The 23880-nt window shown below is 37.8% G+C and overlaps 1 protein-coding gene across 1 annotated transcript in view; it reads right to left on the bottom strand.

Moving 5' to 3' along the window:
- Positions 1-311: 311 nt before the first annotated feature.
- The window catches only part of LOC124777669 (UPF0430 protein CG31712), an 84684-nt gene continuing 61115 nt past the window's right edge, over positions 312-23880 (bottom strand). Inside the window, exons 4-5 of the mRNA XM_047253150.1 lie at positions 10325-10408; positions 312-764 (exon numbers count right to left, since the gene is read on the bottom strand). Of these exons, the coding sequence (XP_047109106.1) occupies positions 597-764; positions 10325-10408 (252 nt within the window). The 3' untranslated portion in view covers positions 312-596. The remainder of the gene's footprint in view (positions 765-10324; positions 10409-23880) is intronic.

The following is a 23880-nucleotide window of genomic DNA, read 5'->3' as shown; positions in this document are numbered from 1 at the left end:
AGCTGAAAAATTAATGAATTTTTATGGAAATAGTAAATGAAAATACACAGTGGAACTGAAAGGCATTACTAGTTTGGTTATACTGAATAACAATCTGAAAGCTACACAATATCTTGTTACTGTACACACATTACCCTTTCAAGATTACAAAAGACTATACCGCAATGCTGCAAAAAAAAAAATCTAAAATTGTCATATGCATATCAGACAAGAACTGTACAAAATTTCCAGGCAGCAACTTTTGTCATTTTGTGTCTTTCAGGGGCTTGCATTCATGCTCTTTATCATAGATAAATAGTTTCCACTCCTGATTCAACAGCACTAATGCCACAGCAAATATATTTCTTTTAAATTTTTACAGCTTGATGTTTAAATTATATCGCCGGGTAAAACAGACTGAAAAACTTCACGTACAGGGTAAAATAAGAATATCTCATTGTTACCTGAAAACTGAACATTTAAGTCCTGAGTCAACTCCTGTTCTCATTGAACACCCACATGGAGTGAAAAAATGAAATCCTCGATCATGCAAACACACATTTCTTTTGAAATATGATTACACACACACACAAACACGATGGACTTGTTGGACCTGTTCACGATACAGCTGGCTTCAATGTAAAGGACAACTTGGGTCGTGAATTGTTCTTTCCCAAAATTTTCTTCTGCTCTTCCTTAATTCGTTTTTCTTGCTCTTTTCTCAGCCTTTGGCGTTCCTCTTCCATCTTTCTCTGTTCCTCAACCATAGCCAAGCGCTCTTCTGCCTGTGAGTTAAAGTTTTACGAAATATATTTAACATACACAAACATATTTTGTTAGACATTGGTCTTTTATAAGCTAAGCTTTGCCATCCAAAGGAAACTCCTATGTGAACCATTAATTTGTTCACAGTAATTCTTATATACTATCTGAAATCTGTAACGAATACTAGCAACATTTGCACGCAGGAGCGTGGATGGGCGGGGCGAACGCACGCACGCACACAATTTTGTTAAAAGACCTGAGTCCTTCATTGTTGGGGAAGAAGGGTGAGGGAGAGGGGGAGGGGATGGGAATCTTCCACAATGAGAAAGAAGAACATGTATGTACCCACAAGTGATGGCCGAAAGGATACTGATTCGAAATTCGGAGGGAGGCTACAGGGAATGTATAAAAACTAACAGCATTTACAAGACAGGTTTAAATTGCAAAGAACTTCCAAAAACATGCTGTAGGTGATTGTTAAATCATAGGTAGAACAAGAACTTAATTTAAAGTAAATAAATACGAAAAAAGTATCTGATCATTTGCCTAATATGATAAAATACCTGATACGTTGCAAAACAAATTTTAAGGCTAATTACACATCATTTCTTCATCACAGCTTTTATACTAAGGACAAACATTTAATTAATAACTGGCTGTTTGTGTAACATACAAGAAAGCAATGTTTACTTTGTTGTTAACCCTGTGTTTCACATGACTAATGACACAGACTAATATGTTCATTTTTATTACATTTAAGCCACAATGCTATTTAGTATTCTGTAATTAACCCCTTTGTAGGCACATACACAAATTATGTTTACACAGCCTATAAACTGACTCATTCCATACAATTTTGACACTTCAAACACAAGATCACAGCTCCATAGAGTGAATAAATGATAAATGTATAGCAATGACAAGCACACACTTGGGGCACCAGTAAGAAGTGCTCGCTGCAATGGACAGTGTGCATTTACAGTCTCAGGATTGACTGAAAACACCAAAGAAGCGACAATTAACAGCTGTCCACTGTAGTGGACATGATGTGGCCCAGGATTAACCATAATTAGGTGAAGGTAAACATTAAGAGGCTGCTCAAGGGGAGAAAATAATGAGAGTATGTGGGGAGGGAGGCAATCACTAGGCAGTATTCACAGTTGTCCGTAACATTGCTAAGCTACATTCTGAACACACTACAAAGTATATTTGCACAATAAGGAGCACTGGTATGAACACCACAACTCTCAGCAGCGTGCTATGTTTTGGAAAAGGATACAGTACAAGTGATATTCTTGTATCACTGATTACCACTATCCAACTTCTGAGTCAGAGCAAATGATACCTTGCAAATGTTCACCTAAGTGATTAACGCAACAAACATGAAAATGATAGATTGCTACTCACCACAAAAAGTATGCATTAAGTGGCAAACAGTCACACTGAAAGAAGACTGCTACATATTTATCAGATGTAGACAAAACACACCCACACAGCCAAGGCCATCTCTGGACTTTAATGCCTGACTGTCTCTGAAGCAACCAGCGAACATTGCTGGGAGTACAGAAGACGCATAAGATAGGGGAAGGGGAGGGGAGGGCTAGCAGCACAGGGGCTGAGAAAGATGCCAAGGCTGTCAGGGGAAGCATGCAGAGACATACGAGGGAAGGATAACAGGTGCAGCATCAGGAGGCTGTGGAGGGCACAATAGGAGAAGAGGGAAGTAGAGAAGGGGAAAGGACTGTGCAGGTGCAGTGGCAGCACAAAAGGCTGGGGTGGGAGCAGAGAAGGGGATGGGCAGGTGGAGAAAAAGGAATAGCAGAGGTTGAGGTGATGGGGGTTGAGAATGAAGGGTACATTGTAGGGAAAGCTCCCATATGCACAAATCAGAAAAACTTATGCTGGTGGGAAAGATGCACATGGAACACATTGTGAAACAACCTTTGAAGTCAAGCACGTAGTGTTGGCTGGAATGCTCCAGCTGTCTTGGCCACAATTTGGCAGTGACCACTCATGCAGACAGACAGCTTGTTATTGGTCATGCTCACGCAGAAGGCTAAGTTGGTTGATCACATGGCTGCTATCACAGGTGGACCTGTCTTTGATGGGGGCACAAAAAGTCTGACAAGAATGGAGTAGGTGGTAGTAGGCAGATGTATGGGACAAGCATTGTATCTAGGTCTACTGTAAGAATATACACCAGGTGGCAAGGGTCAGCAACAGTAGTGCAATAAGGATAGACAAGGATTTGTATGGACTCAGTGGGCCACCTTCTATGACGACCTCCATCTCAAAGATGGATTTACTAGTACCTCCAACCACATCAAACCTACCAACTGACAATAATACGTCCACTTTAACAGCTGCCACCTATTTCACCCCTCGTGACTCGGTAACACCCACAACTAAGGCAACAAAATATGTTCTCTGCTAGAGTTTCTACTACCGCTTGTCATACCCTGAAATGATAAATACCCTTCCACCCTTCCCACAGATATATTCCACTATTCACTCAACCTATGCTATATCCTCGTTCATCCTTATTCCACCCCTGTTCCCAACCTAGTTCCCCGTCTCATATCCCCACAATACTTTCTACCAAGGGTCTCACTGAGGTCTTCACAGCCTGTAATTACTCTCCCAACCTTGTACAGAAACAGATCTCCCATGCCTTATCTCTCCACTTGCCCCCAATCTCCTAAAGTCCCTCCATGGGCCACAGAGAAGAATTCAGTACCACAAAGGACTGGAGCAACTGAATCACACTCTCTGCCAGGGTTTCGTCTACCTCTTGTAGTGGCCTGAAATGAGAAATGTCCTACCCACTGTCCTTCTCACACCTACTACAATGCTATTTTGCCACCCATTGAACCTACACAGTATCCTCGTCCATCCCTACACAACCCCTGCTCCCAACCACTTGCCTCATGGCTCATACCCGTGTAATAGACTGAGATGCATGACTTGACCCATACATCTTCCCACCACCACATACTCCAGACCAGTTACAAGCATCACCTATCCTGTCCGAGTCAGGGCTACCTGTGAAACCAATCATGTGATCTACAAGCCAAGTTTCAACAACTACGCTGTATTCTATGTGACCACGAAAATGGTTGTCTGCATGAATGGCTACCAACAAACGGTCACCAAGAAACAGCTTGACCACACAGTTGCTGAGCACACTGCCCAAGACAAGATACTTTATTTTAATGACTGCTGAACTGTGGAGATGGGAACTCTCCCTACAGTATATCCTATGTTCCCGTAACTTTCCTGGCCTCAACGTTCGTTAGTCATTGTCCTACACTCACCTATCCCCTTATCTGTTCCCACTACAGCACTACACAATCTTATTATTCCACCAACACATCCACAGTCTTTTTACTTATCTCTTTTCTGCTGCCCCTCCCCATCCTCCGTCTAACGTCCCGACTGCACCTTGCTGCCCTACCCTCTCTCCACCTCATCCCTGTATGCTCCAACATGCACTACTTCACCATCACCCACCCCTACACTGCTATCCCTCCCCCTTTTCTCTCAGCCTCCTCTTTACTCCACCATCTGGTTGCTTCTCCCAACATGTGCCACTGCTTGTAGTCTGGCCACAGCAGTCGTGTGTGTGTGTGTGTGTGTGTGTGTGTGTGTGTGTGTGTGTGTGTGTGTGTGTGTGGGGGGGGGGGGGGTGTCTAATTCTGATAAAGACCTTTTTGGTCGAAAGCTTATTTGTTATGACAATATTTTTGTTGTGCTTATCTGCAACTGAACATCTCTGCTATATGGTGAGTAGCAATCTATCTTTTTCATAATATTGCCATTATCCCTACAACAGACCTAGATGCAAGACCTGTCCCATACATCCTCCCAGTACCATCTTCTCTAATCCTGTCACAGGTATATCTTAAACCATCAAAGGCAGGGCCACCTGGGGAAGCAGCCATATGATCTACCGAATTAGCTGCAACCACTTTGCCGCATCTTATGCAGGCATGGTCACTAAAAAGCTGTCTGTCCACATGAACAGCCAACGTCAAACAGTGGCCAAAAGAGAGCTGAAACAGCCAGTTGCTGAGCCTGCTGCCCAACATGATTGCTTCAAAGTCTGTGTCATCTGGATCCTTCCCACCAACATCAGCTTTTCTGATGCCCCTTCCTGCAAAGTATCCCTCTTTCTCATAAACCCCTGGCATCAACCTTTGCTAGTCTCTGTCCTCTACCTGTCTATCCCTTTCCCTGCTCCCACTCTAGCACTAAACACGCCTTCTAGCCTGTCACTGCACCTGCACAGTTCTTTCCATTTCTCTATTTCATTGTTCATCCCCTTTAGCACAGCCTCCTGATGCTGTACCTAGCGGCCCACTGTAATACCCACTATCCTTCCCCACACCTCTTCTATAGCCTATAGGATTTAGTCTGATAGCTAAATAAATCCAGCAGTCTTTTTCAATGTGCCTGTCAACTTTTCAACACATCCTCTTTGTGGTGAGAAGCAATCCATCCTTTTAATATTGTAGTTATTCCACACATATTTTCCATTTTTCAGTACACACTTACCTTTCTTAATGAAAAAACACAGAGGCTGCACCATATTGCCAGCCAACTTTTTAAATCAGCTAGTACAAGCACACTGGCAGATTACTTATCGTAACAACACGAAATTATATCAAGTAGGCCTTAGAGGGTTGAGATGAGGTCTCACAAAGGACTCAGTTTTTATGACTTGAAACATCTGCAGTGGTCCAGCAAACTATTTCCCAATCAAAGGCAGCCTGGCCCACAATTATAGATACCTTACTAAGCTAACAAGAATCCTATTACCAAAAGCAGAGGAAAATTTTTACTTCTCTTGCACATCACTATTCTAACAACATATCTGACAGCCATCCTTATGCTTACCATCAAGTAACAGAACAGCTCATTATATTATCCTATTCATTACGCTACGAAAGCATTTATAAATAGGAAGAAATAATCTTCCTGTTGCATACAGTATGGAGGAATTGCTAACATTATTACACAACCATCAACTGGAGCTCAGTCCCAGCTGGATGAAGGCACAGTAAGAAACTAAGAGAAATTAAATGGTACATGAGGAGGACTCTCACGATGGAGAAATTAGTCATTGCAGAATCCCTGTTACCAAGTTCCTATGAAGACCCAGAGCTTTCGCTAGGGAACTGTGGAATAAAGAATAGCAAGTGTTTATGTGAAATAACCTTCGCTGTTCCTTGCTAGTTAAACTAATGTGGCCTTTATTGCAGGAGTGCAAGATATTCAGAATCTCATACATGTTTTTAGTCAACTTTGATGCCCACCTTTAATATGGCAGTACTAGTAAAATGTGAACGATTTCACACAATATTTCATACAAGTTTTAATTTATTTGTATGATGGCATTATTAGTTATCAATGTAGTTATGCTAGCTGCAGCAGACTCAGATGCCAATAAAATAATAATAACAAAAGAGCTTAGATGAGACTTAGAACCCAATGTCCACAAACTGTCATCCTTTATTCAGGGCACTAAGGCTTCTAGACAACTTTAAATCAATACCCTTTGCACTCTCAATTAACACTCTTCTTGTTTATAGCAATTACTTTACTTTCGAGGAAGAAAATTACAAAAACCTCAGTGGTAACTATGGGAACAACAATGGCTGGTTTCCATCTACGTCATAGGAAGAGATCTGAAACTTATCTTTTGCAATGAAGGCAAATTCTGCCTTAAAATGCAAAATTACATACTAAATTTATTTCATAGCAATTTGTATACCAATGATTTTATTGGAGATACGTTTATTTTCTGCACATAAATACCAAAAATTAACGAATTTTCAGGTACAGGTATTGTACATCATCTGACAAAGCCCCATTTCAAAACAGAAAGTGCACAAGAACATGTTTGCAAAATAAAGAGCACACATGTGCATAATACAATGATGTATCAGTGGCTCATAAGCTATGGTCTGGCACCACTAGAATTGTGGGCAATTAAATGGTCTCTATTAGATACATACATGCTATGTACAGCAAAATCTCTCTCTGCCATATTACCTACCACCCTACAACAAAGGAACACTTACATCAGTCCCCTAGCTGAAGTTTTTAGAGGCTGGAAAACAGAATTGGTCAATGTATTTTGATACCTATCAATTCAGTTGCTTTCATCAGGGGCTATGCCGAATCTTCTTGTGTAGTACAACCAGAGGTAATTTCAGTTCCACTTCTATTCTAAGCCTCTTGTTCGTTCTGACTAGTAAGTCTCCCCTGACCACAGGTTCTAGGTGACTTATCTGAGATCTACCCTTTGTCCTAAACCTCTCCAGTCCGTTTCCTTCACCTCTCTTCCTTCACCTTCAACCCTTCTGCCGGAAGGAGGAGCTACTGGCTTCAAAGGCTTGCAGACATAATACTTTTTTTTATATGAATAGTCTCCTGCTGCCATTTAATGAGTAGATTTTTTAATCTATCCAATTACATTATATTGTCAAAATTGATTATTTTTCATTATTATAATTCAATTCTTATTTTGATATCTTCAGTGTTGTCCAATCTTCACTATCTTGCCTCCTTGGCTGATTTTGGTTTTGAAATCAGTGAAAGAAGGAGTGAGCAGCAAGCACTTGGACGGTGGGCAGTGAGCATGTTTGTGGGAGTGAACATGTAAAGATTACACTGTGTTGATGGCAATTAAGTGATGCATGTGGAAGCTTGCTGGCTTTCTGGACAGAGTTGCAGCTGTGTGATGTTAGTTGGCTGCCTTATGCTAGAGGACAGACAGTTCTGCACAACTCAGTAGGGACTGCTAACTCAATCCGAAGTGTTCTTCTGCTCTTATCATTCATGGAAGTAAAGCTGTAACTCGGAATATTGGCTGAGCATTTCCATCAACAACAGCTCATTGGCATTATATTGCTGCCCACGTCCGCCTTTTGCAGTTCTGACTGACTGAAATCAATTAGCAATTAAGCTAAATCACTTCATATGGTTTGAGTTTCAAGTTGTTATGGTTATCAAACCATGGTCTCTACCCTAGCTTATTTACGGGGAATATTTTATATTATAGGCTAGTCTATTTTTAGTTGAACTGTGATCAAAAAATTTGTTTTAATCACTGAGCTGTATGGTTATTTTTCCTCACTTATTCCAAGGAGCTTTAAATTATTCTTTACTGTCGAAAGTTACTTGTGCATATTTATTGTTATTTTCACTGATAGTTTTAAAATAAGTGTAAGAAAGTTATCATTTACTTACAAGCACAGCAGTTCAAAATAATTTTCTCCTTATTTGTGAAGATCTATAAATTCTTGCTGGCTAACCTTATGTATATGCAGGTTATGATGTGTCACTTGGTTATGCGTTCATCTGTGCAGTGAATCATACCTATTATCATCCACATAGAAACTAACTGGTGATTTGTGTATTTTAGAGAGTTCAACTGTAATTTGGTTTGTGGCTGTTTTGGCTAGGGGTTTGTGTGGGTGTCCTAGTTGGGCTGTCTGTTGTTCTACTCTGGCAGGTCCGTTGCATAGGTTGATGCACTGTTAAGTGCGGCCATATTAAGTTATGTTACTTTTATTGCTTTCTTATTGTAGTCTTAAGGTTTTGCTTGAGTATCGACTGCTGTAACTACTGTAATTTTGTTTCGATGCTCGGCAGGTGCCCGATTTTAAATTTTCACTTTGATCTACGGCCTTGTCCTGAAGGTAAAGGTAGTTTTGATCAACAGGAAACAGTTATCTAATTCCTGGTCCTTGTATGAATTTGTTTTACTGTTTTAATTTAAACTATTGCCTGATTTTTTTAACTCTTCCATACTTGCCACTGTTAACACAAGAATTGTACTACACTTGAATGTTCGGTGTAGTTATATTAATTTAATATAATTGTAATAATAAAATGTCATAGTAAATGATGTTCAATTAAACCATCTTGGCCAGTCCTTCCACAATACCTGCTTCTCAGACACAAACACTGCTGATCCTGGTGAGGTGTTAATTATTACTGACAGTTGTACATTCTGGTTTGCAAGCCTCTCTAGGAAAGTGGTACCATAACGGTCTCCATCCTTGTTTAAAGTAACAAGATGATATCACAAAGCAGTCTGGTATAATTTTAATTAGTTGGTGCTTTAAAATCCTGCATTGCAGGTGTGATTTAATGTTACCACGTGAAAACTGAGTGGGCACTTCAAAGATGGTAGTCTAGGACACCATCCTAGAGGCAGAAGACATTGAAGAATTTGCCTTGTAGCAAATAAAGTAGAATCTACTGCTGTCACCAAGGCATATTTTCTCTTTTTTTGCAGTCAATGAAGTGCAATTTACAGACAAAATGGACATTTTTATTAAAATTATTGTTGAAAAGGAAATTTACTCACATCACTCTGTTGGCCACCATTCTGTTATTTTTCCATTTGATTACTGATAGCACTGCCAATGGCAGATTTGAGTTAAATGCAATATCATTTATGGTGTACTTACAGCATGCAAGGTTTGCTGGTAACGTCATCTAGTATGCCATGTGATACTGATGGCTCGGTCCACACGTTGTTTTTAGCTTAGTGAAAATCTTAATTTTCATCTACAATATCCAAAATATATATAAGAAAAATGAACTGGATATAAAATATAACCATTTCCTGAATTGTTTTTAACACAGTCTGGATTCCAACAGATCACATTATCTACATAGAATCTCATTCACTGTGTAATGCATTCAACAGGAAGCATGCACATTTTACACAGGCCACATCATTTTGCCCAGAGAATTGACAGGACATTGTGGGAATATACAGTTGGCAAATGAGAGAACCGAAGGTTTGTCTGATAATCAAAATGGTAGGTCAACCCAGAGCATCTGGCACATTCTGGAACGCAAGAGCAGGCGCACCACATAAATGTGTGTCAGTATTATTACAAAACCAACCAATTCGAGTACTACAGTCTCGTTTGTCAAAGAAAGTATGCCCATAGTTACCAATAACAACATTAAAAATTGTTCCAATAGAATATGTTTGCTTGGGTACCTAACCCAAATTTTATCACTACCATCTTTCCTGATTCAGTTTCCTTCATCTGCACCAGTTCACTATATACACATATTTCACACGTTTTGTGAAATCAGTTCTGAGGAACATACTTCACGAATAGTAGTTCATTATAGCTAATACAGCTGCTTTGTTAAATAACTTGACTCTTCTCATGGAGCTGAAGAGTGGCATAAATTCAGAAAATAGCCACTTATGAAAATCTAAGTGTACAGCAAACCCCAGTCAGTATGATTTACAGTGCATCCCCTTGTAACAGTTATAATTAGAGTAAACTGTGTTACCTACGCACCAATATTTTTTGTTATATCACTGGGAATAAAGTACACATATTTTAATAAAATATAACCCAGTGTGGGGAACAACTATAACATTGTTGAAATCACTAAATTTGGCATTAGTTAGTGATAACCAGTACCACAATTACAAATAAATGTATTTGTGCTACTGATGGACTCAAAACATTATTAGCACAGAACTTTGCCAGAATAATTGCTAACATTTAAATAGACAATAAGTGTTACATCTTACCAGTTTCTTCTGGGCTTCCTCAATTTTACGATTATTTTCTGCCATAATCTGTTCTAACTCCTCACGCTTCCTTCTTTCTTCAGCCTACAAAGTAATTTTTCATGTCAATATTGGATGGTTATATATGAGCAAACATGCAAACTGATAACTAAAAGAAAGAGTAGTTACATTAATACTATGTGATGAAATACTGTGGCACTGTGAATCTTTGAGCAAATGCTACCAAGCATCATATCAATCAGGTAAATGATTCTTTACTATTCACATGATTAAATCATTTGTTGCCTGCACATTGTATATTTTTGCAAAGATTTACTCAAGAATATTCACTGAATTGATTATACAAAAAGATTAAAAACCTCTATGATATCATCTTTTACCTATGTACATTACCCCATCCCACCCCACAATTTACTAATTATAACCCATTAAATGTAATGTTCATATCCCATTAAATGTAATGTTCACATCAATTAGGTAAATGATTCTTTAATATTCACACGATTAAATCATTTGTTGCTTACACAGTGCTGGATGAAACACCAGCAAATTACATGGAAGAAAGGTATCTCCAGGCATTTTCAATTGTATTAGCTCCTGCAGTGCAACCTTTATGTCACTAGAATCATTCTTGAAAGTTGTGGTATGGCACCTACTGTTGTACAGAAGATTTTATCAGAAAATTGTAAATTGGGGAACCAAAAATGACATTCTCCTGGTAAAGCAAAAAAACCAATATGGTATGTGGCAAAGCAACCAATCAAATAACTATATTTTAGATCCAAATGAAAAAACTTCCAATAAGTACTATAAATATGTTATAAAGACAGTTCATGTAAGAAGGGGTATATGTACAATGACTGAGATCAGCTATAGTGAGACTAAGTTACCAAAATCAAAAACTAATATGAATGAAAGTTATCTTACCCTAAAATATACAAAGCTGTAAGCTTTTTGCTGTTCCCCTCTTCAGGCTATTACATTTTACAGTAGTAATGGTATCACACAGACACTCTGTGATGTTTAAGGATGAATTGGCAACTTCAGTATTTTAAATATTTTGTCTAAGCGAATCACAGTACTTGTGTTCAAATTTAGTGCTGTATATAAGAGTTTATGTTCAACCTACAGGTTCTGTACACCTTTTCCCCGAGATACACAACAAAATTCAAAACTTTGAGTTGCAAGTTTTTCTTGGCAATTTGTTGTGAGTGATATGTGGGTGCAACACTGCAGCAACCATTTATAGTAGTAAAACCAACACACATTTTACTTTCTAACTCGAGCAGCTAACTGCATACTAAATAGACAACCACCCAACATATCAAGATGTACCATGGAGGAAATTAAATATGGTAAAAGTCTATGAATGCAAGAAATCATTTCAAAACTAGTAGTTAATCTTAACACTTCATCACATTGTAAATTAAAAATATTTACTAAAACAATCATTGTCTTAAGTGAAACTTATCTACATTTCTTATATAAACAGCTAACATAAGTAAGAAATATGCCAGTATTCATACCATGCCTCTCCAAATGCAAACAGCAATCATAGGGGAAACTATCTGAATCAGTAAGAATACTACAGACATTTCTCAAAAAATGAGTTACATTTTTAAGGAGAAAATATGGAGATTCTTACTGCATGTGGCCTGGCATTCCATACAAAAAAATCTTAATCAAGTCACAAGAGTATCAAAAACATGATAAAACTGTTCTCCATATAGCCTAGATATCCAGAATCAAATCGGCTAATTCAGCAGGAGAGAAGACAGGTGTTTCAGTCTCTTCTGAACTTTGCAGTGCCAACAGGTAAGAACACTTTGAGAATAAACCAGCATGTAACAAATTTGAACGTAAGTTCTTAATAACGTATCCTGTGAAGAATTATTGTTATGTCATGTGGATGATTTTTCTCTGTCAGTTAAAATTTCACAGTAAAGTGACAAAGAGTTATTTATACAGGAGTAAAGATGAAATAGCAATTGTCTTAGTAAGACATCCAAGTCACAACATACATTTGATGTAAAGGAGATGGTGAAATAATTCTTTAAAGATAACACAAAAGCAAAGCACAAAATATCAAATAAAAAAAAGAGAGTTCAGAAAGTGAAAAAACATAATATCACTCAAACCATATATTACGATGTGGGCATGGCATTAACTTTACAGAATGAGGAAAAAGGTGTAGCAAGGTATGAAATTTTATAAGCTGTGGGACAATCCTCCAGAATGTCAAATAAGAGTGCAAAGGGAGCGGAAAGATGCAATTGCTATAATGCTACATGGTACGGCTGATGAATCACTGGAAAGGCAACAGCTGGAACATATCACAACATGGAGGAAGAGAAGAAAGGAAACTGAAGAAGAGCTGCTCTACAACAGATTCAAATGAACTACATGAACCAGAAAATTTATGATAGTTATTTATCCTATAAGAGCCTGAAAATTATTTACTAGGGGGTATTACATCAAGACTCAAATGGTCTAACAAGCATCAAAATATTATTTTGTAGATCATGTTTGAAGGTTTATTAGTGTGTGTGATCAGGGTAGTTCACATTGGTAAGTTTAAGTGTTTAACTCTGTGGAACCTCAACTGATGGTACACTGCATGTACGATGTTGTATGTTCCAGATGAGATTTAGCCTCAAAACAGCTATTAATTGCAGGTAATCTAAGGTACAGAAGTGGAAGGAAGGAAGGAAGTTTTGGTTTAAAATGCCATCAATTAGGCTGTTAGATATGTAGCAGAAGACAAATTATATGCAAGTGGAGATTGGAAGATCGGCCACGTGGCCATGCGGCCAGTTCAAAGGAAACACCCTGTCATTTGCCACATATAATTCAAGGAAACAACAGAAAAAACAAATCTTGATAGCTGAATGGGGACTGAATATCATTTGCCCTACATGTGGGACTAGTGCTTCATCCACTGGGCTACATTAATTGCTTTCAACAGAAGCAGTATTTGGCATGAAGATTAAGCAAATATTAAAAAATGTAGGCTTCCCTATTTACCATTAAGTTACATGTGCAACTACTGTGAAAACTGCCTATAACAAAGACAACTCAAAGTCATAACAAGAAATGATACAATATTGGAACAAAAGCTGACTAAGCAGTTTGATCAAGGGGACCAGATACAAAATATCAATCAATCATCCTGAAGTAAGCCAAATGTACTGTCTATGACATAAAATATGGCTGCCAGCTGGTTGCCTGAAAGACTACAGGTGTGTTTATGCTGCACCTCGCTGCTCGCACATCACATCTCTCTGGGAGTCCTGTTTCATTTATGTTGCTGCCTCACTGCTAGCACACCACCACACAACTCGCTGGATACTTTTTACCCTGTAGCTGTTTGCATCACTAGTTGAGTGGATTATTTGCAGGTATGAAGCAAAAACTTGCATTCTATGCATCATCTGATGACACTAATACAGGTTTGTTAACACCAAAAATGTGGTTACTGACAATGAGAAAGAAGAAGTAGTAGACTGTTCACACTGTAAATACTATCACCAGCTCTAACAACAGCTTAAAATTTATTCAGAACAGTTTTGGGACAGTTACGAATATCACATAAGTTTTTTTTAGTTCATTTTCAATATTACAGAATCAGGATAATCAAACAATGGTAACTCTGGGTAGGAATATAAAAAATGTAGAAAAAGACAGATTGCTACTTACCATAAAGAAGAGACATAAGTTGCAGAGAGGCACAATTAAAAGACACACAAGAGAGAGGTATTTGCTGATGAAGGCTGTGGCCGAAAGCTTTGTGTAAATGTCTTAATTATGCCTGTCTGTAACTTAACATGTCTTCTTTACACTAAGTACCAGGACAGCTTAAGAACTGATGGCTTGACCCAAAATTATTAACGTAATTCCTGTTGAAGAGCGATCCATAGACCTACTCATGCTGAGGCAATATTTTGCCAGTTTTTATTTGCATCTACTCCATATACTACATCTGTAAATTGCAGGTTTTTGTGCTGATATTCTAATTGGGGGAGGGGGTGAAGAAAGAAAAAAAGAAGGAAGGATAGAAAATGATAAATTAGGTGGAACATAAAAATGGCTGAAATAAAAGTGATGAATCTGGGATTATACTTCAGCTTGCACAGACACATTTAAGAAATCATTTTTTTAGCACTGAACACACAAACTAAGCAGGAGGAAACCTTAACAACTGGTACAATGAGAAACATCCTAAGCCATTCATTTCATGGTAATTTGTAATGAATGTAGATGGAGATGTAGAAGCAGAAATAGATACATGTTGTACGAAAAACTGTGAAATGAGGAACAGTCAAATGTGGCACTGCCAGAGTGACCTCAAAGCAGCCAATCACAGCTCAAGTTTCAAGACAGATGGTGATGGTCACTGCTCCAAACCTAATCCAGGTTGATATACTAGCTTGGTGAGGATCATAACTAGCAGCACTGTGAACAATGATGGTGCAGGTTTGTTGTTTTATCATTGCCGCACCATGCTGATGGGATGTGAGCAGCAAGGTGGTAGCATAAACACACCCTAGTTTAAGTCATTCACGTAACAAGCCAATAAAACTGACCGACCCTCAGAATTTTAAGTCTGGCCACCTGCACAATCTGTAAACACCATAGCACGTGAAAATCTCGGGAGGAAGTGCTGTCTTCAGTTTAAGGTGTTGTTGTGCTGTATATGCTTGTGGTCTAGTGATAACATTGCATAATGTAGAAGTATAGTCGCAAATTCAAGTGCATCCTTCCTTTATTTTTTTAAAATTCATTTAGGGTGATTGTGAAAAGTATGTCTGGTGAAAACCCAAATATAATGAGCTTCACTTTCTAAAACCTTCCATAAACATTTCTGCAAAAGATCAGGACGGTTTACACTGGAGAATTTCCTTGCCATGCAGTGACAAACTAATACCAACCACGAGCCACCTGGCAGTCGGTGTCCAACCACTGATCATAACATGTTTCTGCTATTACATTGGTGAGCATAAATTTTTTTATTATTGTAGTTTGATTTTCTGTGCAAAATGATTTTGATACATCTAGTGAGTAAAGAACATTTACACAACATGCATGGGTTACCATGAGTGTATTTATTAAATATTTTATATTTGGGGTTCTAGTATTTGTCCTGTGATTACTTATTGGTTTTTGCACATTTCAATCTTAAGATTGTTGTTCAAGTGTTATAAAATAGAACTGAAAGTGGAGTAAGGGCTAGTATTTGCGACAGTATTCTCTTTGGGTTACAGAGAGAGGTGAAGGCAGCAGAGGCAGCTAAAAACATTGTTACTGTGTGTGGGATAAGTGCTATCAGACAAATCACATCAAAAAAGGATTTTTCTTGTTTTGAGATTTGTTCGATAACTGACACAGATGATGAAGTGGGACCATTTTACCCTTGTAAGACATTTGTTTTCAATAAGTGAAGTTTGGGAGTGGGATTATTTCATTCTCCAATTCAAAGCAAGAACAACAAATGCAGTAACTATTACTGCATTTTTGCTTGAACGTCATCAGTTCGCTCATTGAGCAATCCCATACAATACTGTTAATGGTGACGAGTTACGATTCCTTTATGTTAACTTCTTAAGAGGTAATTAATAACTGAGCCCTAACTAAAGACATCACCTTGAGCAAAGGGCAATGTGAACAAACAATATTTTGCGCGTGTTACATATTTATATTGCTCCCCAGGAATGCGTCCATTGCAGCTGACATTTGTTGTCAACAACGGAGATGCCTTTCAATTGCAGTGTATAAAATACACTCCATACTTGGCTTGATGACATATTTAACTACAAAACAGTAGTTTCTACAGGTGTGGGATTGGTAAACTACCTGAGCATAGTTAGATTGTTTTAGATAATATGACAGAATATATTGTTGATGATTAATATATCACTTATGTTTATTGTTGCGTTCAGTAAACTAATGGCAAAACGTTATTAAAATATGCACTGTAGTAATACAAATGAATTACAACTTACCACAACAATTTTAAGACAAGTTTGTTTCAGTAAAATGTGAATTACCTGCTACACAAGTGTGACTGACTGACATGAAGTAATTGGATATTGCACATTTTGCACTATGAAATGGTCTTTGTTTATGTAGTGTCTTGTGTCATACTGAAGTAGTATGGAAATGTGATAGCACGAGCAGACACACAAAAAAACCAGTTAATAAATTATTCAGTGAAAAGTTCATAAATAAAATTGTCTATTCACAAAAACCAACAATTATACTGATCGAAGCACAAAAAAGCATTACCTAGTATTCATATGTTTTTCACACTTAGATGTTGAGGTACTGAAAGTAGCAAGAAGGCTTGTGATGGAGAAGGTTTTCTATGATTTCTTTACTGATTTTTGATGTGCTTACTTGTAGCTTTGTAGGTAAGATGCTGACGTCAATTGAAACTGGAACAGATAGTCAATGTGGCTTCACTTTGCAGTGCAACACCTTTACCTCAAAGCTAAAGAACAACTGCAGCAATCATCTTTTCCTTATCGCACCAGTTGTGGCTATGACAGAAAAATCACAATGTGAAAGAGAAGCTTAGTTGCAGTTTCTACATGGAATGGCCTTCCTGATCTCAAAATCATAATTTGATAACCTGACATCAAACTTTAAATGAAAATCACTCAGATCACTCAACAGAAATTAATTTAGCAAGAAAAATCTGTGCCATCCAGCAATGCAACATGATGATCACAGAGTTGCCAAACCTTATTCTGCGTTGTTTCCAAGTTTCAGTTATACTACTGGCAGAAAGAATGTGTTTCTACAGCTACTGCATTTCTGGGCTCAGAAAGGTGGATCTCTAAGATGCAACTGTCAAGGACTAGAATCCCAAAAGCACAATCCCTGCTAAGGACTAGAATGCCACAAGTATAATCCATTAGTGGTAGTCTGGTGTCATAAATCAATAGTGTCCGGATAGTGTCTGCAAATTTCAGAACCATCAGTCCTCCTGTGCCATCACATTACATCTAGACAACTCTCATGTGAATTTTATTGTAGCCCAGAGGCAGCGTTCGTATGTAACCATCATCACGAAATAAATTATGGTTTCCTCGCACAGTAGGCTTTCTTGATTAGGAAATTTATGTTATTCATAGCTTATGAAATTTCTCTGAGGTGGTTGATGTTTTGCAATCAATGGTGTAGTGTTGACTTTTCATTTGTGTTCCTCTGTTTTGAGGACAGAATATTAATGACAATGTTTCTAAGCAAAATCTTTTTTAAATCTATAATAATCAAAAGACATGCTGCCTAGCCGTAATGTTTACAATATAATCATGCTCTAAAATGGTGAATTTCATCAGGTGAATAAGCTTTGCAGTTTTCAATATGCTTAGACATAAAAATAATTTTAACAGTTAGTGATTTATCACATTTAATTTTCAATGTGTGATTTTGAGTATTATTACTAACTATGCTTTAGTCCCTCAAGTTAGAGAAATGAGAATAAAACTCACTGGAATAAAACTCATTGACTTTTACTTCTCAATGCTCATGCCTGAGATGCAACTTGTGTTCCTCACTTTTGAGCACATTCAAGAAACACATCAGCTGTGGAAACGTAGTCTTCCTGCTGGTAGTATACCTGAAACTTGGCTACAGTGCAGAATGTGTTTTGCAACTCTATGTTCATTGAGTTACTTCAGAGATGGTATAGAATTATCCTGCTAAATTTACTTGGTGTTTAATTGTTATTTCTGCTGAATAGTCTGAGTCACCTTCACTTAAGGGGGGGGGGGGGGGGGGGTAGCATGCCAAACAGGCTGACTTGGAGCAGGAGGGGCACCACATGAAATTTTAATTTCCACTGTCTATACTTTTGCAAATAAATTTATAAAACTTTCTCAGCATGACCAGGAAGGATTCAGGATTCACATGCATAGCAGTGGAAGTTTAAATACTTTTTTTTTTTTCATGTGAAATTTCATCATTTTCACACTTACTGTTGGCTGCATTTGTTTCTATAGGAACATTTTTCTTCGTAAGTAAGAGAGATTCTTCAATGAATTTTGCACAGCATACAAACCATACTTACAGGTGAATGAAACTCTAGAATTTATTTAATTTAGGAAAATATGAATGAGCTGTTACATTTTAAACTTTATGTGTAGAACAACTCAAATTTTATTGTTAATTATCTCAGTTTTGCCACAGTCTTTAAAAGATTTGGAAAAGTCTAGAGTTTTTCATTAGGAAGTTTGTGTTTAATAAGCATACCAAGTCTGAAAGTAATAGGTTATTTATTTTGGATGTAACATGTACCTAAGTACAGAGGTTTGTGTTTCGCGGAAAATGGCCGCTAAATTTTCTGCTTGTATGTGGCATTCTTTTAGAACTGTCCTGCACCATAAACAGGTTCTTTTTCATTTTCTAAATCACTTTTCTTCCTTTTCACATTCCTATGATGCACTCTTCTTTATTTTATCACATCCAAAAATGATTTATCTGCTTTCACTACATGCTCTCTGTCTATTGCAGACAAAGCTTTGATGCAGTTCGCTCCAGGCTTAATTATCATTTTCTCTAAAACATATTTCCTGCTTTGTACGCCATCATTAAAACATTAATCTGCATCATAAACACCAATAACAAGTGCATTACTTCCCACAAAAATGGTTTTTGGCAATCTTTCCCATACACATTGGTTAAAACTTTCATTTGGGTTTTGGGTACCGCCATGAAAACATTTTCTGAATCAGTTTTCATTTGCAAGGGCCCTGAATATAGGTTTGATGGTTTCCATTACAGCAGTCGGTAGAGAATTCCTGTGATGATATTCTTGACCACCAGTAATAGATCTTTGGTAGTCACACCATGATTCACTTCCTTTTGGGTGCAAGTTGTGGATAGGGTTATTGTCTATGGATATTTTGTGGAAATATACGGCCCAATCTGCTTGCTTCATATGTTTCAAGGCCCCCGTGCTCCTTCTTTCTGCCAAGCCATAATATAACGGCAGCTTGTCAAATTCTGCATCTGTCACTTGCCCTCTCACTTTTATTCCCTTCCCATCAGATAATTTTTTTCCTGACAAATTGTGTCTCAGTCTTCTAGGTCTAGTGCCCAGTCTTTTCTGTACATATATCACACATTCTAACTTCTGCACAGTAGTCTCAGCTCCATATGGAGCACATTTTTGAACCTCAAGGAAAGCTTTACTATCACCATCAAGGTACTTCACATATCGCAGGCCATAAGAGGCAACAGATCTGGTAAACAAGCTGACAACTCCCTGCACTTCCATACCTCCACTTCAGCTTTTATAGTTCATATTATATTCATGATTTGAATCCCTTTCAAACAACTTAGACAAAATTTGCTCAACACTTCAACATCTAGTACTTTGCCAGTGTCAACAGATGTTGTTGTAACAATACAATTCAAAGAAGTGTGTCCTCTTTTTTGCCAGGTACCATCAAAAGCGGCCACTGTCCCTGTCACCATCATTTTTGATAATAGTCTTCTGCAGCATTTTTCATTGACGATTCAGCAACTTATTTTACAGACCCAAGCAATAACCCATAACATCGCAATAAGCCATAATATCTCTCAAATTCTGATGGAGGAGGTGGAATATTCATCACTGCACCAATAGAGCGCGTGCCATACACTACCCTCAAATTCACATCATAATCTTTGCTTACGATTTTACATGTCAAGCAAGATGCACAAACATTGCATTTGCTGCTTATCACAGATAAGTTCATAGCAAGGTCTATCCTGGCAAGCTCATTTTCAACCACAGAAACACACCGTACACCAAAGCAATGCTTGCACATAACACTGTTCAGTACCCAACTGTGACAGTACATTAACATCAACAATAACATTACACGAACCTTCAGATTCACAGCCTCCATTTTCATTAGCAACAAAAACAAGTTTCCTTCTTGAAGCACTCGGCGGCAATTTGTTTACCGACTCAGAGAAGTTGCAGTCTTGAGCCACTGGTGTAACATTTGTTGTAACACCCTTTACTGTGTATCTGTTACCCTGGTGGTGATGTTTACGGTTGAAGCAACAAATTCTAGGCATCTTGTATGATAATATGCCACACTCGAACACCAAACAACACAGCCAAATTAAAATCGTTTCAAAATTCGCAACACCACACTGAAAGCCTTTCAAAACAGACAACAAACAAAACCAGCGATCAAAGCAAGATAGCAGCAGAGAAAGTATTGATATCAAGAGTCCTTTGTTTCATGTATGACAATCTCTGGCATAAATATAAACATTTGAATTATTCAGAGTGAAATACAATTACGTATGACATAAGAATGCTGCGTAAAGGGGTGTGGTGCTGCATCTTGGTACACTTAAGATCAAATAACATGCCATATAATGTCTCAAATATATGTTTTATGCGTCAAACTATTCAGGAAAACGTGCGCTATATTTTTGAAAAACTGAATTTTTTAAAGTTTTGATGTCCTCTCCCCCCCCCCCCCTTAAGGTGTGAGGTCAGGTTAGCAAACTATGGTTTTGAGTTCAAGAACTGAGAATGTCATTCAATGTGCAAACAATGTAACTAATCTCATTGTAGGCACCACTAGGCCAATAAGGGATAGATGAATGAATCAGTTGTGCACTAGCCATAATGTATCTATGTCACCCAGTCTCTTCACTTCAATCTTGATGGAAGCAAATATTTCATCTTCTCTGTGACAGTGCTACAAACAACCAAACTGAAAATCAATAAGGAAGGTTTAAGAAAATCTCTCCATCATAATTTTTATTTCCACTTTCAGCAGCCACACAGTATAAGGGCACAAGCTTATAACACCGCTTACTTGGCAATGGCCTTTTCTTCTTCCACCAACATAATTGTTGATTTTTGTAAACAAATCAATATTATTTATGAAATTGTCACACTGAATAATTTATTAACTGGCCTTATGCATCTGTTCTAAATACCTTATTTGCATACTAGATGAGTACGACACAGGGCAGTACATACGAAAAGACTATTCCGTAATCGAAACAGAGCAATATGTAACTAATTTGAGAATACTTCACATTTTATTAAAAGAGACCTCTGTCAGAGGATATTGTGGTAAGTTGTAATGCATTTGTATTAGTGAAGTGTATATTTTAATAGTTTTTATGCATTAGTTTATTAAATGTAATAGTAAACATAACACAGAAATTAATCATAAACAATATATTCTCTCACATTATCTAAGACAGTCTGACAATGTTCTGAATGTTCTGGTAGTTTACAGATTCCACATCTGTAGAAATCTACTGGTTTGGAGTTAAAGATGTTAAGCTAGGTATGAACTGCACTTTCATTGGAAAAAAATTTCTGATCATTGTTCAATAATGAATCGGAAAGGTCAAAATCTGAGGGTGCAATATCAGAAGCATGCATGATGGATGACTTCCCAAACAAACTCCTAGACAGCTTTTAGTATAAAATCAGCAGAGTGCAAGCAGGTGATACTGTGTGAGCAGTGGTTAACACTTGAGACAGTTTTGTTTATCTTTTTCTTACATTACAACTGAAGAGCACCTCAATTGTTGGCAGCGAATGCCAGCTGTAATGGCACAACCCTTGGGAGCAGTTCATAGTGCACGACACCCTGTTTTTACCACCAGATGCACAATATTATCTGAACGCAACGCCATTTACTCAAGGAGATGTCTTTAGTCACAGCTCAACCTCCAATTTCTTCTCAAAAAGTTTACATAAAGACATCACAATTGTCATCAGTAACAATGTTGTGTAGGAATGCTCAGCATGTGACATTCGCAAAAATACAATACTAGTCACCACTTTGATTTTCATTGCTTGCAATGACAGTATGCAAGTATTCTTAAGCACCACTTCCGAATCTTGCTTACTGAATGCAAATGTCGCACAAAGGTTAAATGATTGCAATTCACCACATATGTCAATTATCAAAACTTTCTGAATGTGGGAAATCATTCTCTTTCTTGAAACAATGAAATCCTTTTCAAACATAATTTGTCACATAGTATTCATCCCACACATGATAAAAGTTTCCAGTTGCCTTTGCTGCCTTTAACCCTCTATTTATCCCACAGCAAACAATATGTCACAAATGTCAGACATTATTTCACTTGCAACTATTTTGTAACACTTGAGTAACCCTCACTGGACTGATGTACACAAAAACCAATAGTGTGTGGCAATAGTGTGAGGCAAATACTCAAACACCTAATAAAAAGTGATAATTAATGTGTGTCTAATACACACATAATAACCTATGCATGTTGTGTAACTGCAGTTTGTACACTACGTACATCCAAGTTATTTCATGTGGGGGGGAAAACACTACAACAGTAAACTATTTTCTAATTTCATAATGGTATTTTTTTTCCATTGCCTTTCTTGGTGTCCTCTCAGACATTGAAGGTGGTTTTAGAAGTGTGTACTGAAACTGTATATTAGATCCCTCTCACACAAGAGGAAGATCTCAGACACAGCCCACCAATTCAGCTCAAATTTGCAAGTTTGCCTTTGTACACCCTAAAATAAAAGAACACAAGATATTTTGGCTCAATATCCATGTAGTTTAGAGAAAAGCATGCCTGAAGTTTATGACGCGTGATGGACTCTGACTACATCAACATACAACTGAAAACTGAGCATTTTCCAACATCATACTTGGGGTCTGCAAAAGCATATTTTTCCAGAAATTGAAGAAAAAACAATTACAAACTGTTGCTCACATACCCATAACATAAGCACTGTCCAATGAAAGGATGCTGGTATAGTGACCAAGATTTTCAAATGCATGCTGCAGTTTTCTTTTTTCTTTGTTTTTTTTTTTCTTTTTTAATCTGATTTTTTTCCATGTCGAAATTTGTAAGAATAGAAGGGTTAATAATAAGTTAATCAATAACAAAGCAGGCAAATACATTTCTCAGACAACTTTACAAATCAAAGTATTTAAAATTTTAAGCCTCATTGCATGAAAACAATACTGCTACGAATTCACCATTAGAAGCCACAGAGAGCCGACCATGCAATGCTAGTTTACAGAAAGACACGGTGCACAACTTTATTTGGAGGTTTTAAAACTGCAATGTGTTTCTAAAAACCCAGTGGGAATTGCAGAACCTTGTGGACACAATACTGATTCACAGCCTATTTCACAATCAACTTTCAGCACTGATTTCTCAGGCAAATTTATCATACACTATGTGATCAAAAGTATACAGAAAACCTGGCCGAAAATGACTTACAAGTTCATGGCACCCTCCATCAGTAATGCTGGAATTCAATATGGTTTTGGCACACCCTTAGCCTTGATGACAGTTTCCACTCTCGCAGGCATGCGTTCAATCAGGTGCTGGAAGGTTTTTAGGGAATGGCAACCCAATCTTCACGGAGTGCTGCACTGAGGAGAGGTATCGATGTCAGTCAGTGAGGCCTGGCACGAAGTCGGCATTCCAGAACATCCCAAAGGTGTTCTACACGATTCAGTTCAGAACTCTGTGCAGGCCAGTGCATTACAGGGATGTTATTGTCGTGTAACCACTCTGCCACA

Source organism: Schistocerca piceifrons, chromosome 2, assembly GCF_021461385.2.
Source record: "Schistocerca piceifrons isolate TAMUIC-IGC-003096 chromosome 2, iqSchPice1.1, whole genome shotgun sequence".
NCBI classification, from domain to species: domain Eukaryota; kingdom Metazoa; phylum Arthropoda; class Insecta; order Orthoptera; family Acrididae; genus Schistocerca; species Schistocerca piceifrons.
Note: the sequence above shows the minus strand (reverse complement) of the source record. Positions and strands in the feature narration are given on the sequence as shown.